The following is a 15,407-nucleotide window of genomic DNA, read 5'->3' on the forward strand; positions in this document are numbered from 1 at the left end:
AGACATGAAATATTCGACCGGAAATACATGAGGCAATGCATCAATAATACTACGTTAACAATAGACGACTTTTGACTCTCGTATTACTTCTGACGTCATTCAAACGAAAAATGGTCGTCGTCAAGTATGCGAATGACATATTTATAACGGAACGGTTTATTAAATGATTTTCCAAATATATTCTTATATTCAAGATTATATTTAAACATATCCGTGATTTTTATGATAATTTAATCGGTGAAAGACATGGATGTGTCTAGTTGAAAAGTGATTTTCTGTCCTTTATGGAGACGCACGCCATCTTTAGTAGTAGTGTTATAAGTCGTTCGTGTAAAAGTTGGCTGGTTGAATTAATTACGAATGTAAATCGAAAAGAAAAGATTAATTGTCATATTAAATTGTGATTATTTAGATAAAAGACATATTACTTAGAAATTGTAAAGGAAACGTTTGGATCGCGTAGTTGACTTCCGTAGTACCGTGTCATGCGTTCACGATATCTGATCGACGTGTAGCGAATACGTAGTAGATTTTGGTGCGGGTCGTCACCCTAGTGATGTTAATATCGTTTTCGAATAAAAATTTGTCTCTAAACGATAACATCGATAAAAAGTTTTGCGTTTCGTGTGGCAGGGTGATCGAGGAAGCAAAGGTCGATCCATCATTAATTAGTACAACCGCCATCTTAACATATAGGTAACGGAACTATCGGAATGACTATAGGACGCAGCACGTCATAATGGAATAATACTACCTCGAACCCGCGTAAAGTTAACCACGTGCATCCTATGCTATCCATATATTAAATCTTAGTGGCGTTTACGTTGTAACGTGTTCATTGATACCGTTCGTCTTATGCTTTTGGCTAAAGCCGTTATAGATTTTGTCCTCGGCTACATAAATGCATTGTGTTTAATCAAAGAATCGCGGAATCGGACCGACATTTGCGCGCCTATTAATAAGGCGGGCTAATATTTTTCATACGATACAACTAATTATCAGAAGCAGTCTATTTATTTACATATTTTATTGAAAGACATTAGATCTTTTTCCAATGATCCAAACGCGGATTCCTTTCTTTTTGGAATGTACGAAAAGGCATTATGGGTGAATATGGAACGACGGAAATTAACCGTTGATTTTTGGATTGGTTAATAAAGCGCATTCTTATGTTATAGAGCGAATATGTATGATTATTATATACGTGTTACACGCCGTACACCACCGCCCGTCATATTTTAATATTATAAACAGGTACTAAGGAAGACTTATGCTTGTTTCTTCCCAATCTTTCTCTCTTTCTCTTTCTCTCTCATTCTACCCGAGCCCTTTCTGTTTCTTATCTTCTAACATTGTACGACAGCTGCTATTCGATAGTTTACGATAGCTAGCTCATATGATAAGGTACCGTAACGAGTAAACAAGTAAATGTTTTCATAAACACGTTCGAATTCCATTCGAAGTATTCATTATTTGTTTACGAAGTAAGGGGGAAGGAAGAAACTTTCACCACGTGGGTCGGAAAGAAACAGAATCTTAGCGAACGTTCAACGAATGCTCGAAAACAAATTTACTATTTTATATTTTTTCTAAAAAAAAAAATCTAAATAAATATTATTTTCTTATTACAAGAATATAATTTTTTTCATATTAACAAAAAAGGATAATTGTTTTGTATACATTGAGATGAGTCAGAATTGGCGCGTTAAACTTCGTGTAACCTCGTGTAACTTCGTGTAACTTCGTGAACGTTCGTAGGAATTTTCTATAGAAGGAAGCGCGGGAAGGGGAGAGAGACAGGTATTACGGAAGGAACTACGGAACAGGACCATCCGGTACGTCGCGTAAGAATGCGTAGCCATTGTTGGTGCTACGGTCGTTAAGTTTTTAGATACAAGATCGTGATGGAGAAAAGGCTTTAGGCAGTGCAAGTTGATAGGAAAATGTAAATGTAACTCTGCACGATCCATTGAAGGGATATTTACGTGAGAGACGATCGTCCATATTAAATTGTGAATCTTGGAACTGTTGTATACATAAACTCATCGCGGTCGTCGTAGGAAGTAGTAGTATCAGAGCGAAGAAGACGTCGGTGGCGGCGGTGGTAGTAGTGTATAGTGTGGCAGCGGTGGCGGCGGCGGGCTAGCGATAGCAGCGACAATAACGGCAATAGCGATATTTCAAGTACTAAAGTGTAGTAAGTATAAAGTCGGGAATAGAGAAGTGCAGTGGGACTGCAGACTGCGTTATCCGATGCACGCGTTCGAGATTGTGCCGCGAGTTCACGTTTGTGAGAGTGGGTGAGTGTTTAATTGGTGTGGTGTACTCGCTGAATCGGTTACGAGGAAAATAGTAGTGGTAGTGGCAATCGCTAAGATAAAGACGGATTAATACGAGGAGGACGAGGACGGCGGTGGCGGTGGTGGTGGGCCGCGGCGGCAGCCATAACAGCACCAAGGCGAGCAAACTAGTAGTGAACGCAGGGAGAAAGCGTGCTTCCGAACTCAAATAGTACTAGTGTTTTTCCGTGATTCGCTATCCAAAGGAAAGTGGGCCCATTAACGATCAGGTAATATGAATTGACTAAGAATATTGTTTATAACTTAATAGAAAATGTAATGCATGCCACGATGCGCCGTAACGCGATGCGTAAGTTGCGCTCGGTAACGGTAGCGGGCCCTTGGGAGCTTTCTTTCCCGATTGGCCGCACCGCCATGTTGAATGAAACCTACGCTAAAGCGAGTGTTAACAAAGACGATTACAAATATCCACGCGCTTAGAAATCATGCTTTATTTTACCCAGAGTGGCTTGCTTTAAATTCTTCTACGGCGTCCCGCTGGCGTTTGTTGTGTATTCGACAGTGCATTGTGGGCGCGGGTTTCTCCTACACATTGCTTTGCCCCTCCTCACTCTTTGTCGTCATTCCCCCTCCACCATTCGTTTCTCTCTCACTTTCTCGCTTTTTTCTTCGTGCTTCCTACTTTCCATCTTCCGTGCTTATTTCGCTCGAGTCTCCTTCGTCTTCTTTCGTGTCTTTTCATTCTTCGACCTTTTTTCTCTTCTTCTTCTTTCTCTTTCTTCTCTTCCTCCTCCTCCCCCATCATCGTCTTCCACTCCTCTTTTTCTTCTACTTCTACCTACTTTTCCATCTTCTTCACATCATTTCTTACCTTTCTTATTCAGCTTTCCTACTTTTAACGGCATTTTCATGACTCGTGAACACCTGTTTTCATTTCTCCTCTCTCTTCCATAAACCCCGATTTAACCGAATTTTTATTTGTAATAACGCGACGCGCCCTCGCTTTGTGGATCGTTGACGAATTATTTCTTTTTTTCGTTTGAATCGACTCAGCTGTTCTTATTGCACTGGTTTGCTTGCTCCTTGCTGTTATAAATCTTGGTATGATTTTTTTTTATTGTCTTTTTCACTTTTTTTAGTTTCTTTCCATAGTTGCATTCTTTTAGAATAATAAGGTTAGTTCTCTGTCGACAATGAGAATCATCTTATGTCTTTTACTGATGCTATTACCATAGAATTTTGTATCTTAACCTTTAAATATTCGATAAGGCTTAGATCACAAAATAAAGTTTTGTTTTGTTGTATCACTTTATTATAAATTATTATGATTTACTATTCATTAAAACGAATTCATTTTGAATCTGATTTTTGTTCTTTCAAGTCATGCTACAGAATCATCTAATTTTATTCGTTTAATACATATAAAGCAATATTAGTATCTCTTATAAAATCTAAATTGATATTTTTTGTAAAAGGAACCAGGAAGAAATTAATAAGGGATATTTGAACGTGCTTTACTTACTTCAAATATCGATCAAAATAAAGATTATATTATTGCAATAATAACAGAAAGTTAAAAAAAAGAAATAAAGTTTTTGTAATCTTGCATGCATTAGAAGAACTTAGTATGCACAATAGTGTAGTGTTTGTTTATACGTGTAAATGTTTAACTTGGTTTGAACAAAATAAATGAATTTTTAGGGTTTTATACACTATCGGGTATTATTATTATGTTATTCAGATGTTGCTAGTATCGCGAGTATTGACTGGAGGTACGGAGTATCACAGCGGTATACAGGGCTGACATTCAAAGTACTACCATTCGGTAGGCTTTAGTAGTGTTATGCCTCCTCAGCATCAATCTCCGTGGTTGCAGTGCGATTCTCCCAACAAGCAATTAATGAGCAACCGTGTTCAATTCAAAATATTTATTTGCCATCTCAATTGTTGATGAAGCCTCATAGCATCGAGCATCAGCGTAAGGCAGTTACCTGCTGCATAGCATTTATGTACCATATATGTCCGAAAGGTTGGTATAGCTCATTAACGTGGATTTGATGCATTCTATGATACAAGGAAATTACAAATATATATATTAATGTGGCATTATATCATTTTGTTTCGTTAGGAATTTCAATTTTTTATTTCAGTAGCATCGCAAATGACATATCTACAGACTACATTTGTCATTAAAATCTTGTATAAATTTGATTTATTCAGCTTTACTATTATTATGTCAATTTGGTTACATTCAAGTATTTTTTAACTATAGCGCAGTAACCAAAGCGCATAAATATTACAAGTCGCATACATATTAAAAAATAGTCTTTTATAGTTAACCATAATTTACATATAGAAAAATGAATACTTAAATAAATTTTGCTTTTCTTTTTTCAGAAACGAAGTCAAGATGCAGCAGGTGGATACTATTTCACAAAATAATTCGGTGAGTAACTTGTTATAAATGTATTTAATGTAGCGTGTAGCACAGCTTGCTTATTAATCTACTAACACTAGATTTGGAAATTATATAGAAATTTGTTCATCGTCTATACACATATCCTACTTATTATTCTTCGTAGTTAAACTTGTTTATTTTAAGATTATCAATAAATATACGATTAATAACGTTTCCTCCAATGTAAAATATCCTACTAAATATAAAGTAATAGTCTTGGTAATAAATAACTATAACTGCACACACATATATGTTAAATTATAGGCTTTGTAAATAGCAGAAAGCATTGCTTTTTCATGAAATTATATAACACCTTAAAAAATGTTAAGGGTATTAACATTTGTTTATATAAATAACAAATTTGTCTAAACTATGCGTCATGAATATTGCTATTTTCATATATAATTTACAAATTCATAATGTGTTAAGTTTAATTACCATTTGACTGAAAAGTACATATGAATTACAGTTAGATGTGGAGGAGCGAGAAAGGCTGTGTAATATACCGAAGGTGAGGTTCCATGTTGATTCCATATTTTATGAAATAAGATATATAATAGACATCTTAATCAACAATTTGCACTTTACTAAAAGAAACAATTTATAATTTTGCTTCAATATGTTAATCTAATCGTATGCAGTCGTAAGCTTCTAAATAGCAAAAAAAAGCAAATTAACAAACGTAGATTCTAAAACTAGAAGAAATATTCTAAATCTGTTTCCTATCTTTGCTCTAAAATTAAATATTTCTTTATCTTCATATCAATAAATCTAACAAAAACCATCATTTTTAATCAATTTATGTTATTAAAATTTGGAAATTGGTGTTAATCAATATTAATCTCGATATGTAATTGTTCATATCCTACATATAAACTTTGATTTAAAACTGTTCCCATGTAACTTGCATGATCTACATGCTAGAAAGATTTTGTCGATGTCCATATTATCTTTAGAGATTTTCAAAGCATAGAAAGTACAAATATTTATATTGGGACATGGACCTTTATTAAAAATTGCTTGTACGCAGCTATGGAACTTAAATATTTAGCAGCCTAATTCGCTCGCTGCATGAAGGATTATCTTTTGCATGCCGTTTTGTATTTACTAACACTTATTAATCTTTTCATGATATTTTTTATTTAAATTCTATTAGAAAAATCTACTTAATATATTATTTTTCATTTAAATAAGTTTATGCAATATGTTATTTCTATTTTGAATTTGACAAAATAGGGAATTTGGTAGAAAAATGGTTAAAATTAGTTTTTTCTACAGTTTGCTTTATCGCATATCTCAAATGTTTTCTGTTCAAGTTTTGTTTAAAGAACTGTTAATACTAACACAAGACAAATCTTTCAGTAATTAAAAAAATATTTTATTGTTATACTTTAGTAAATTTTATTTATATATTTAAATGAAATAAAATCTTTATACTGCTTTGCAGAATGCAAATTTTCTATTGCTACAGTAGTTAATTCTATCAGTTTTTGAAAATGTAGATGTAGCTCTAACAAATACATGTTACATAACTTGAATCATCTTTAACAAATTTCAAATAAAAAATATAGACGAGTGCCCCTGGTAAGGCATCGGCCACACCAGCTACGCCGGGGAAAGAACCACCTCCTCGCGAAGAGCCAACAGTGGAACCTGTAAACGGTGTTGTGCAACCACCGGTTGTTCCACCTCCTAATCGTCCAGGACGAGTTACAAATCAATTACAATTTTTGCAAAAGGGTGTACTAAAACCAGTATGGAAGCACCAATTTGCCTGGCCTTTTCAACAACCTGTAGATGCGAAGAAGCTAAATCTGCCAGTACGTTAAAACCAATATTTATATAGTGCATGTAAGATATTGTCGATTACATGTTATTATTCTATATTTTATCATTTATTTATCATCTTATTTTTAACAGGATTATCACAAAATTATCAAACAACCAATGGATTTGGGAACAATAAAGAAACGATTAGAAAATACATATTATTGGTGTGGAAGAGAATGTATTCAGGATTTCAATACAATGTTTACCAACTGCTATGTCTACAACAAGCCAGGAGAGGATGTTGTAGTCATGGCACAAGCACTCGAAAAATTGTTTCTTTCGAAGGTAATAAATTGTAATAGTAAAATGTAATGTTTATAGAAGACTATATTAGCAGGAGACAAAAAAAAATCACAATTTGTACATTTATATAATAGGTTGCACAAATGCCGAAAGAAGAAGTGGAACTCGATCCTCCGGTTCCAAAAGGGCCCAAAGGCAAAAAAGCTGGCAAAGTAGGAGGACTAGTTGCTGGAATGACAACAACTGGAAGTACAGGAAGAGGTCGTCCTTCCTCGGTAGCAGCAGCTGTTACATCCAGTGTACCAAATAGTTTGGCACCTTCAGCCACCTCGGCGGGTACAACTGGTGTCATACCTATGCCTCCTCTCGGAACACAAGCACCTGCTTCTGTACCGGGCAGTACGAATACAACTACTATTCCTCCACCGTCGAGCTTAGGAGTCACTCCAATGGCCACTCACAACTCTTTGCCTCAACAAGTTGTCCCTCCAACGGGTGGTTACCATGCGCAACCAGCTATGGACCCACAAACGGCATCAGCTGTACCACCTCCACCTCAGGTTCCCACAGCTCCAACTGTAATGCCTCCATCCCAGCCAGCCAAGTTGAAAAAGGGAGTGAAAAGAAAAGCTGACACTACAACCCCTACAGCTAATTCGTTCGAACCAATTTATGCTCCATTGGATTCTAAGAATGCAAAAATTCCAGCAAGACGGGAATCTGGTAGACAGATTAAAAAGGTATGTATATTTCATATAGATATATGTCATTATCTTTAATCGGCATTATTATCAAAAACGAATGTATCTGGGTATGATATGATCAAACTCAATAATTTAAAGAGCTCAAATTTGCTATGTTCTTTTATCATGTTAGCTTATATTTTTTAATCAAAAATGCTGCTGTGTGTTATGTTTATTATTCATAAAAGAAAGTACACAGACATGTCTAGAGTTTTGTACTTTGTAAATTGATTCCAGTCAAATCTATTGCAAGAAACATTTCTGCATGAAAATTATGAGTTAAATGAAAACGTAGTTTTTCTAGAAATCTTTAAAAATATAATCTCAAACCTTTATATTAAATGTTTATTATTGTATTTCACATCTCATTTTTTTTTAATGTCTACAATCATAATCATACACAGTCATTCCCTGCATGCATGATCATTTCATTCCATATAGACATTAACAAAAGGGTTCATGTCGGGGCTGTTTCAGCCAACGAGGCAAGGGGAAGACGGCTTAGTGTCATTTCACCAAGCCAACATGCCCTTGATTGGGGCTATGGGCCAACAGGTATAAATACTGTTACTTCATCACATTCCTTCCTTTCATTTGTGTCGTCTTATCATATTTATTTTTAAATTTTTGAGTCATTAAATATTAAGAATAATCCTTTCAGTAGAGCTTAAAATTAAAGTCATTTGTAGTGTTTGGCAATGTGTTTAATCAAAATATAAATTATTACTTTATTTCTTTTTTATTTTTCACATATATTTCTCTAATCTTCTTATTCTTATTCAGTTTTTATTACTATTATATTTTTTTTTATATGCTGCAATTAAGAACTGTATTTTTAATAAAAAAAAAGCTAGCTCAATATTACATATATAATATTATATACTAATTTAAACTTTTTATATTTTTTTCAGCCTCCGCATAATAATGGAAAATCTAAAGAAAAACTTTCGGAATCACTTAAATGTTGCAATGAGATTTTAAAAGAGCTTTTTTCTAAAAAACATTCGGTAATTATAAGTAGCAATAGTTGTAATAATTAGCATTAAATTAACCCTTTGATTGTGTTGTACATTCAAACTCGGAACCATCTAATTATGCGTGGTTTTATATTTGCACGTATGTCAATGTCCATTTGAATACTTTTGTATAATATTGATGAATATGAGTGGATGTATATGTGCCCGTTGCAATCAAAGGGTTAAATTGATATTATATTAAAATAATTTATTACCAGAAAAATGATTTCGTATATACTATAAATATTATTTATTATTCTTTTAAATTAAAATTTATTTTAACAGTATATTGCAGTGTCTGTCATACTTTTAATTTCTTAACAGGGTTATGCATGGCCTTTCTATAAGCCAGTTGATGCAGAGCTATTAGGTCTGCATGACTATCATGACATTATTAAGAAACCAATGGATCTTGGTACTGTAAAGGTAAGATTGTCTTTTTATGAAATTATTATACTTTCATTAATATATATGTATGTACGTATGTATGTATGATGTTAGGAAAGCTTAAATTTATTTTCTTTTTTATTTATTTATTTGTTTTTTCTGTTTTTCGATAGAATACAATGGTTTGTTTCTTGTACTCAATCGTGTTTGTTTCCTACAGATTAAAATGGATACTCGCGAATACAAAACAGCCCCAGAATTTGCTAGTGATGTGAGACTTATATTCACCAATTGTTACAAATATAATCCTCCAGATCATGATGTCGTTGCAATGGCTAGAAAACTTCAGGACGTCTTTGAAATGAGGTAAGTCAATAATTATTCAAAATAATCTCTTCATTTAATTAATGAAGGAATTGAACTCCGGTTAATTCGACTGAATTTGATTAATAAGGTACGCAAAAGTACCTGACGAGCCTTTGGGAAGTATGTCAGTAATGAAGGGTAGCAGTAGTAGTGGAAGCAGTTCCGGATCCGAAAGTTCTTCCGATAGTGACGATTCTGAAGAGGAACGTACACAGAAATTAGTTGCTCTTCAACAAGAGGTTCTTAATTTTGTTTATTCTTATGTAATAAATACAGTTAGAAGGAGTAATAATTATATTGTTAATATTCTCTTTTACAGCTTAAAGCTATGCAAGAACAAATGAGAAAATTAGTCGAAGAAAGTGGTAAAAAGAAGAGCAGAAAGAAGAAGCCGGAAAAACCAAAATCAAAGCCAATGAGTAATAAAAGTAGTAGCCTTGTTGGTAGTCATACTGGTGCCATGAAAGAACTTATGAAACCAAGCGGCGGAATTCCCAGTGTTTCTGACAGTGTTGGTACTAGTATAGCTAGTGTTGCAATGGGCGCAAGTGATCTAAAAATGCCTGGTGGTATGAGTAGTGATCTTCACCATCCAGCGATAGCAGTAGGACCAAATAAAACACATACGACAGGAAGTTTAGGTCATCATTTGCCAACTGCAACGAATGCTAAATCAAAAGGTAAAGGAAGAGGTCCTGGGAAGGCTACTGCAGCTAATACTGCATCCAAAAGGCCGAAAGCGAATAGTAGGTCAAGTGGGAATAAAAAGAAATCAATCAATCAACCACCTCCAATAACATTTGATTCAGAGGATGAAGACAATGCTAAACCAATGTCCTACGATGAAAAGAGGCAACTTAGCTTGGATATTAATAAATTACCTGGTACGTTATAATGCAATAAACTTACCTTCCTATAGTATTTCTTTTTATTATAACATATGTCTCTATATTAATTTATAATTTCTATTTATTTTCATATTTTAGGAGATAAACTAGGTAGAGTTGTTCACATAATACAATCTCGGGAGCCTTCATTGAGGGATTCCAATCCAGACGAGATTGAAATCGATTTTGAAACTCTAAAGCCTTCCACCCTGAGAGAGTTGGAAAGCTACGTTGCATCATGTCTCAGGAAAAAACCACGTAAGTTTAATTAAAATTTTATTCCGATATTGTTTGTAAAACTTATTTGATACTTTTTCCAAATCAGTCTACACTGTGTCATATAATATAACAATTGTTTATAGATAAAAAAGTTAGTGGAAAATCAAAGGATGAGCAAATAGCAGAGAAAAAGCAAGAATTAGAAAAAAGGTTGCAGGACGTAACTGGTCAATTGGGGAACGTGAAGAAAACTGCTAAGAAAGGTTCATTTTTATTTTTTAAATTTTACTCTTATATTTGTATTTATATTATTATTTTGTTTTTTCTTCCCTTCTCCTGAATTATAAGGGTAACCATAAAAATGCGGTTTTGTTTTTATAGAAGACAGTAGTAAGTCAGTCGACGTAGTTGGAACTGGAGGTGCCAGTGGACCTTCACGATTATCCGCTTCAAGTAGCAGTAGCAGTGATAGTGATTCCAGCAGTAGTTCACTGTCGTCGAGCACCAGTGATTCGAGCGACAGCGAAGCAGGTTAGATATAAACTTCATGTAACTACTATTAAACCCGTACTTGGGAACAAAGGACTACTTATTGTAAAGTAGTATCAATGCAAGAACGTGAAATAATTCTTCTGTGAGATTTCAAATTACGAGGTTATTTGCGAGTATTATTATATATCAATTAGAAAACGATAGGTTCTTTTTTAATCCTTGATGTACTTTGGGGTATTTCTATCAAAATTATTTTTCATAACGCATCGATTATATTTTATAGATGGTATCCTTCAATTCTTATGAATACAAATAATTCATACACGTGAAAAAAATCAGTTTTGTTTTTTGAAATTATATTATAACTTTATTCACAAAGCGTGTCATATATTTCATATATATATATATATCTTGATAATAAACTAAACAATTAAAATAATTCTAGAATCTTTTCTGGTTCCATATTCTTTAAATTTATTGGTTTAATGTCTTTTTTGTTTTGTTTTTGTTTTTCCTTATTTTCTGTCTGTTGGATTTTTAAAAAGTATCAGTATAGAATCAATTATATGTTAAATAATATTCAGAACTAGATATTTTTATTTTAAAGAACTTCGTTGTATCATGTGATATTTTTAAATTTAGATATATGTATATGCATACGTGATTAAGTATATATTTAATAAATAATACAAAATTTAATTTTACTCGGTAACAGTTTATTTCATTTATGTTGTTTTACTTTATTTTATTTTTTTGTTTTGTTATAGCAGCTTTATCATTAATACTAAAGTAAAATATCACATGATATGATGCTGTTAATAAAAAAGCATCCAAAAAATAAAAATTTTTTAGTTACATTTCTCTTGATAATTCAAATAAATCCAAAGTACAGATTTTTTGTTGATATTAAAATTTTTGCGAAAAAAAGAATGATTAATTACATATAAACTTATATACGAAATTAGGGATTTCATTATTTTATGATTGCACAAATCATCGCAAATATCTTCTTAAACTGCTAAATCTTGCTTATTAACTATTGTATTTATTAGGACGGCGTTATTCGTGTAGTATAAGTGGTGCGTTATATTAATGCAAGTACAAATGAAGTGACAAGTTTCATTTGATTTTTCATAATAAAAGCATACAGAAATTACATTTATACATGTATATGTGTACGTATATATGTATAATTTATATATAAAATTTTATTATATAATATATATATATATATATATGCATATATGTATAAATATAAATTTGATATAGAAATCAGTAAAAATGTCACTGGACATAAATATTTGAAACTTGACACAGCCGAAAAAATTTTATTTAATTTATGAGACAAAATGCAATGGTGAGAAAAAGGTGAACTAGTGGAGTGCAGACTGTGTTTAGAGGATACCATAATATGCCATACCAGGTTCTTTGACGAGTTACATTATTCATTGAAAAAAAAAGAAGTGAAAAAAAGGTAAAATAAATTAATTATATTTTCTCTTGCTCTATCAGTGTTGACAATACTTTCTGTTGCTCGAAAGTCAAATATAATTCCTCATTCAAGGTTACTGAATTTTTCACTGCAGTCTTATTTTGTAATATAAGAAAAACAAACTGGAAAAATAATATTTTTCTGGATATGTGAAGTTACACTTTTATACATATATATAATATATATATATATATATATATATATATATTACATATAGAAAGACTGTAGTGCCAAGTATTAGTACCTTGGAAAGTTATAGCTTGTCCTGAAAATTACATTGCTCATCATAATCTAAGCAACCTCATGCAGTATGTTAACTCTTGCAAACTTAATCTTTATTTACATTAATTCATAAGCAGAGCAATAATTGTATTACTGTGTTTTTTGATATATCATTGAGTTTGATTTTTCATATTGATCCGTTCATGCCGTATCATTTCTCAGAAGTTAGTACAGTGACATTAATAAGAAGCGTTTTTATCGAACTGTGAGTGGGTATATATATTAGGATTATTTGGATGAATAAAAGTGCGCTTAGGATACTGAATATTTTTATTCGCATTTATGGATTAGACTATGTGGACTTGATGCTTAATTTAATCGAAAGGAGTAAATCAGGCAACGATAAAATGTCATACACAACCGGTAACAAATGCTGCAGACAATGTGTATTGGTGGCTGGTTTTGTAAAACAGCTCATTCTATGAGTTTAATAGATGTACTTTCGCGCCTATATTTATCACATGCTAGTCAGTCACACTCTTCAAATCTGTCGCCTCCGCAATTAATATCAGAAAATGTGCATTCAGTGTAATAAAACAACAAAAATGAAAACAAAAAAAATAACAAACAAAAATAAAAATGGGTTCATGGGTAATCTCATATGTATATCCTCTTCAAATGTTAAATAGATACTGCTTACGTTTTGACTAAGACATGACTCTGCAAAGCCAATTTATGTAAGTGCTTTCTTTAAACTTGATTGCTATGTTCATAATTATCTCGTAAGCAAGAGTAATAATAAATAAGTGCAAAATAGCATTATATTACTCATATGAGATGTAATGGAAATGAAGAAATCAATTATTTTTGTCATTTGGATGAAATAATAATGCCTAATTAAGCAGGTTGATTACGCAAAATCAATGATGATTCGTACGGAGCTAAATGACCATCGCCTGAATGAGTGTAATATGATTTCTTTTGTTGCAAGATTATGTGACTTTGAGCATACATGGTTTGTCTTGACATAATAGAAAAAGAGAAAGGCAAGGGGAGCTTACCAAGAAGCGTGTTGAAAGACAGATTACGATTGCAGTAAGAAGAAAAATTAAAGAATCTAAATATATAACAGAAAAAGACAGTAAGGATAAGAGGATAATGGATATCCAACATAAATAAGGTGCCCTAGCCTCCAAACACATTGTTTGCACTCTGCTAAGCTTTGCTGATCGTCGTGTCATTACTTTATTTATCACTAGTTCTTCATCTATAACCATTGTCAGTTATTTTTATTTTTCATTGCTCGAGTTTGACAAATAAAAGTGGAAAGAATTGTCTTCGTATCATAGGGACAATATTATGCCAATGATAATTATAACAAAGTTGGTGTGGTTTTACATGCCTTGATATATCAAATATAATAATAATAATATTAATAATAATAATAATAATAATAATAATGATAATTCATATTAGAATCCAATTTTACTTCTTATTGCATTAGAACTTGAAGATTATATAGCAATGCCTAGAACGTATCATCAGTTTGAGATATAAAGTTCATAAACAGTTTATGAGGTAATTATATTATTTTAAACCCGTCCTACTATATATAAAACATTTTTAGAAAGTCTTTTATACGCAAAGTTTAAGAAATATTAATTTTAATGATATTTTGTTTTTTTTTTGTATTTTTATCTGTAAATGTCTGAGATTCATGATAATGTTTTTTGTTGAAATATCATGCAAGTTTAATTTTTATACATAGTGAAATGTTTGTATAAGGCGATATTACGGACGTGATCAGCATTACATCCTAAAGTACTTGAAAAAGAGCACTTTATAGATATTCAAAGTGTTGCGGAATACGCGATTTGATAATTAATTAAATTAAAGGTGATCAAAATTGCACTCAAGTACAATTAAATGGTATCATTAATTATACACGCAGCACAGCGTACTTATTGTTCTAAACAAGAACATATTGACAACAACAACAAAAATAGGGTATTTAAAGACATTAACATTATTCACAAAAACCACAATGATTGGTCAGAAAAAAGTGTTCGTCGAATTTTAAGAAAATTATTAAATGATTACAATTAATATACACACATACTTGTGCGATAAACGGTGTATCTTATATTATTTGATGATTTTTAAAAAAAAACTATTGAAAGTTTCATAGGCAAATTTTCAATTGAGATTAGTTAGAAATATCTGAAACAACAAAAAAACATATAAAAGCGTGCGCTGAATTAGGTCGTATGCATCTCTACTTATAATACAATCATCATTAGCTTGTAACGTGAGATATATATATATATATATATATATATAGAACGTTTTATAATAATGTTTATATATTGCCTTCCAAATTTTTTCTAGCATTTTATTCTATACGCAGGCACTTGTCTGAATTGATTTGCATCCTTAATGAAAATTAAGATGTCGCTCTTCTTCCTTTCATATCGTTATATGCAAAAGCAGACTTAACGTTTAATATTGCTAATGTTTTATTACATATAGAAAAAAATTACTTTATTCAAAAGAAAACACTTATATATATTCTTTTTCACGGAAGTGCACCTACATTTCATCTGTTTTTGTGTGTATTGCGAACAATAGGAGTAGTACACACCTGCGTACACGTTTTGTACATAGTGAGAATTAATATATCATAAAATAATAATAAGAATATATGTATATATATAATATATTATATAAATATATTATATATATATATATAATA

At 32.0% G+C, this 15,407-nt stretch overlaps 1 protein-coding gene across 9 annotated transcripts in view; it reads left to right on the forward strand.

Annotated features, from left to right (window-relative positions):
• Positions 1 to 96: 96 nt before the first annotated feature.
• The window catches only part of LOC106789101 (bromodomain-containing protein 2-like), a 23,149-nt gene continuing 7,838 nt past the window's right edge, over positions 97 to 15,407 (forward strand). Inside the window, exons 1-17 of one of the 9 annotated variants that reach the window (XM_014752971.1) lie at positions 98 to 1,835; positions 1,892 to 2,569; positions 4,042 to 4,329; positions 4,698 to 4,746; positions 5,228 to 5,269; positions 6,330 to 6,578; positions 6,679 to 6,873; positions 6,966 to 7,571; positions 8,052 to 8,129; positions 8,486 to 8,581; positions 8,915 to 9,016; positions 9,198 to 9,343; positions 9,432 to 9,582; positions 9,663 to 10,227; positions 10,330 to 10,488; positions 10,593 to 10,712; positions 10,831 to 10,980. In XM_014752971.1, the coding sequence (XP_014608457.1) occupies positions 4,319 to 4,329; positions 4,698 to 4,746; positions 5,228 to 5,269; positions 6,330 to 6,578; positions 6,679 to 6,873; positions 6,966 to 7,571; positions 8,052 to 8,129; positions 8,486 to 8,581; positions 8,915 to 9,016; positions 9,198 to 9,343; positions 9,432 to 9,582; positions 9,663 to 10,227; positions 10,330 to 10,488; positions 10,593 to 10,712; positions 10,831 to 10,980 (2,719 nt within the window). In that variant the 5' untranslated portion in view covers positions 98 to 1,835; positions 1,892 to 2,569; positions 4,042 to 4,318. Of the gene's footprint in view, positions 2,570 to 3,268; positions 3,402 to 4,041; positions 4,330 to 4,697; positions 4,747 to 5,227; positions 5,270 to 6,329; positions 6,579 to 6,678; positions 6,874 to 6,965; positions 7,572 to 8,051; positions 8,130 to 8,485; positions 8,582 to 8,914; positions 9,017 to 9,197; positions 9,344 to 9,431; positions 9,583 to 9,662; positions 10,228 to 10,329; positions 10,489 to 10,592; positions 10,713 to 10,830; positions 10,981 to 15,407 lie in introns of those variants that run through there. The other 8 variants (XM_014752973.1, XM_014752970.1, XM_014752972.1 and 5 more) reach the window with 8 other exon arrangements.

This window comes from Polistes canadensis, unplaced genomic scaffold, assembly GCF_001313835.1.
Source record: "Polistes canadensis isolate GaletaPanama2010 unplaced genomic scaffold, ASM131383v1 scaffold_164, whole genome shotgun sequence".
Lineage (NCBI taxonomy): Eukaryota > Metazoa > Arthropoda > Insecta > Hymenoptera > Vespidae > Polistes > Polistes canadensis.